The sequence below is a fragment of the Adiantum capillus-veneris genome, chromosome 27 (genome assembly GCF_014529385.1).
Source record: "Adiantum capillus-veneris isolate H3 chromosome 27, ASM1452938v2, whole genome shotgun sequence".
In the NCBI taxonomy this organism is placed as follows: domain Eukaryota; kingdom Viridiplantae; phylum Streptophyta; class Polypodiopsida; order Polypodiales; family Pteridaceae; genus Adiantum; species Adiantum capillus-veneris.
The window spans coordinates 43,701,291-43,704,118 of record NC_140957.1 but is presented as its reverse complement, the minus strand read 5'-3'; the positions used below and the strand labels follow the sequence as shown (position 1 = coordinate 43,704,118).

Genomic DNA, 2,828 nt, shown 5'->3' with positions numbered 1-2,828 from the left:
GGTATGACAGCGCTTCGTGCGCTTTTCGATGCATGACAGCGCTCTCCCTCTCTCCCCATCTGTCATCTCTCCCTTTTTTGACTCCAAACCCACCAAAGCTATCGAAGGCATCTCCCAAGATACCCCTTAATCAACCTCAAACCAAAATTGGCACGGCCTAGTGGGGGTACTTTGGGATGTCTTGAAATTTGAGAATTTGGGAAATTAGAAATTTGTTTGGAAGAATCGTACTCCCGGTCTGAAAGGTTTATGCTATGAATTCGTAAGCCTGCTATCGTTCAGCGAAATTCGTAAGCTTGCTCTGGCTCTACAGATCTGCGCGGGGCAAAGCCGCTTGTTTTCATGTGAGGATGCCTCGGAGAGGTCGACCCGCAACGAGGTAAGTCGCCAAGACTGTCTTTTTTCTTTGTGCAAGAATGAAAGCGTGATTCCACCTTAGAACCCCTTACATCTATCAGCTGTTTACTGCTGCTTTGTTTCTGGATTTTTCTGGGGGGATGGATTTCGCTGCAAGGCAAGCAAAATTGTATAATTAAGAGCTATGCTGTCCTAACTTTATTCGGGCTTCTTCCATCTTTGGTCTTGTCGCTACTTTCATAGTTTTGAGACACTGCTGCATTCTTAAGCTTGCTATTTTGGAGTGTATAATGATTTGGATTGTTTACAGGCGTCTCCCGTGCATATGACATATATTACATCCAGACGAGTCACCGTCATTGTTCTGAGCTGCCTCATATGTTTTTGAAGAGGTTGCAACACTGAATTGGACTTAACATTGTCATGGCAAAAGCTCTATGGCTTTTCACAAAGAGGTCTACTATGGCAGCGATGATTGCAGTTACTCTGGCAGATAGAGTTGGAAATGTTGCGAGAACCCAGGGGGACTCTATGCAGCCAACTCTACAACCAGGAGACAAGCATTTGCTGGGTTTTCTTAAAGGAGATGTCGTATTTTTTGAGAAGTTCTCAGCGTCAGGTTACAAGTATTGTCGGGGTGATGTTGTTGTGCTAAGGTACTTAAAAAGGCTCTTTGTGGCATGTTTGCAGTTTTCCTACCGTCTGTTTTCTAATTGATTAGCATTACATCTACATGCAGACTTTAAATACAACCCTGACGATGTTTGATGACTGTCCTTGCATTTTGTGCTACCTGCTTTTCAATGCCAGTTTCTCTAAGTTTCTTGCTGAGGCCATCTCATTGCTGATGATACTCATTATAATGGTATTATGTTTCTTTTCTCAATCTCTTAAGATGTAAACAAAAGGATTATGAGAACCCATCGGATTTTATCTTACGTTTTTATTACTTTTTTGTGTGGAAAACATCAAGGAAATTGCATTACCAAATTATTGATTGTTTCTGTATTTCCTATTTTTATGTTTCTGCCTAATGTCTTTATCAATTAGCATTTTATCGGCAATCCAACATAGTAAAAATAGTGGCCAGGTGTTTTATGTGTTGTTGGCAACAAGTACTGGTGATGTAGCTCCATTGAGCTTAAAAAACAAGGTTTTGGTCTCATGTTTTTAATTATTTTGAAGGCTACGTTGAACCCACAAGTATCATATGACTTGTGGCTTGTTTACAGTTTTCAGCATGTAGCATACAAAAGTTGTAGGACTGTTTGAGCTTTTCATTCGATCTCTCTGCTACGTATCTGAATGCCAGTATGTCACTTGCAAAAGGTTGTGCCTGCTACTGTGTTGATGGTTCAAGTCAAACATTGTAGGTTGTAGGTTTGATCTTTAGTCGATTTTTTGTAGGTCACCATCAGACCCCAATCAATGGATGGTCAAGAGGCTAATTGCTTTGCAAGGAGATTGGATTAATGTTCCAGGCTCGTATGAAATCTTACAAATTCCGAAGGGTCGCTGCTGGGTTGAGGGTGATAATGGAAATCTAAGCTTGGATTCCAGGACATTTGGTGCGGTAAGTGGTTCTGTTCTGGGCATGGAATCAGTTACAATATTATTTGATGGTCGGAGATTGTCTTCAAATTGCTTATAATCCTTCTCTGCCAGATTCCGTTGGCTTTGGTGAAAGGGCGGGTCACTCACAAGATATGGCCTCCAAATAGAGTTGGTCGTGTTGAGAGAGTATTACCTGGTGGAAGGGTAATGCTTGACGATCTGGTTTAGCAAGGTCACGGTTGCTGCAGAAAGAATTTGGGGATGGCAGGGCCCGCAATCGACCCTAATATTAAAGAGGCTTTTCCTCAGCTGGATTGTGGGTTTGATAATTGGCCTTTGGAAATCTTCAAATGAAGTTGCTCATTTATTGAGGGAGAGGAAGAAATTCAGGAAGGTGCTGTGGCAATCATTTTGTTAGTAGAGGCTATGTTGTCAATGTGAGAGTTGAGGTTAGAAGCGAAGAGCCAACGAGGGATTGTGGCACTCAGTGGGGCTTGATTGATATATTGTCTTACTGTGACAGACTTGGTGATGGGTCCTAATCGGTCTTGTGCATGCCCCAATACTTGCATAGAAGCTTGCAGTTTCACACTTTCATGTCTCATCTTTAGCTCTTCTTTCTTTTTTAAAAAGAAGGCTTCCTCTTTATCAATTTTACAAACAAATAATTTGGTGCAAAGATGATATTCTGTTTCTTTTTCAACTAATGCTACTAAAAGGTCGTGAGACGCTTTGCCTTGTTTTATCTGCCTTCTTTATTGCTGGAAACTAAAAGTTTAATGTGCCAAGTCTACTTGGGAGCGCAGGGTGTTCCTTTCACAATAGTCTCTTTGCTATACTGATGTTTGTTTGCAGAGCCTTTTGAGAGACAGGGAGTCTTGATGGGAAGGTTTTTTATAGCCCGTGTCAGAAGGCCG

General features: G+C 41.6%; 1 protein-coding gene across 1 annotated transcript; it reads left to right on the top strand.

Moving 5' to 3' along the window:
• Positions 1-220: 220 nt before the first annotated feature.
• LOC147421861 (Peptidase S24/S26A/S26B/S26C family protein) lies at positions 221-2,590 on the top strand. Its single transcript, XM_086503564.1, has 4 exons — positions 221-379; positions 668-1,013; positions 1,765-1,930; positions 2,023-2,590. Exons 2-4 carry the CDS (start codon positions 781-783, stop codon positions 2,137-2,139), a joined length of 516 nt encoding a protein of 171 aa, XP_086359690.1. The 5' UTR covers positions 221-379; positions 668-780; the 3' UTR covers positions 2,140-2,590.
• Positions 2,591-2,828: the final 238 nt, after the last annotated feature.

Bases quoted from the DNA above. Each gene is read 5' to 3' on its own strand.
- LOC147421861 (XM_086503564.1), top strand. From the start codon at position 781: ATGGCAAAAGCTCTATGGCTTTTCACAAAGAGGTCTACTATGGCAGCG. The intron at 1,014-1,764 runs GTACTTAAAAAG...GATTTTTTGTAG, and splicing joins GGTGATGTTGTTGTGCTAAG to GTCACCATCAGACCCCAATC. The intron at 1,931-2,022 runs GTAAGTGGTTCT...CTTCTCTGCCAG, and splicing joins ATTCCAGGACATTTGGTGCG to ATTCCGTTGGCTTTGGTGAA.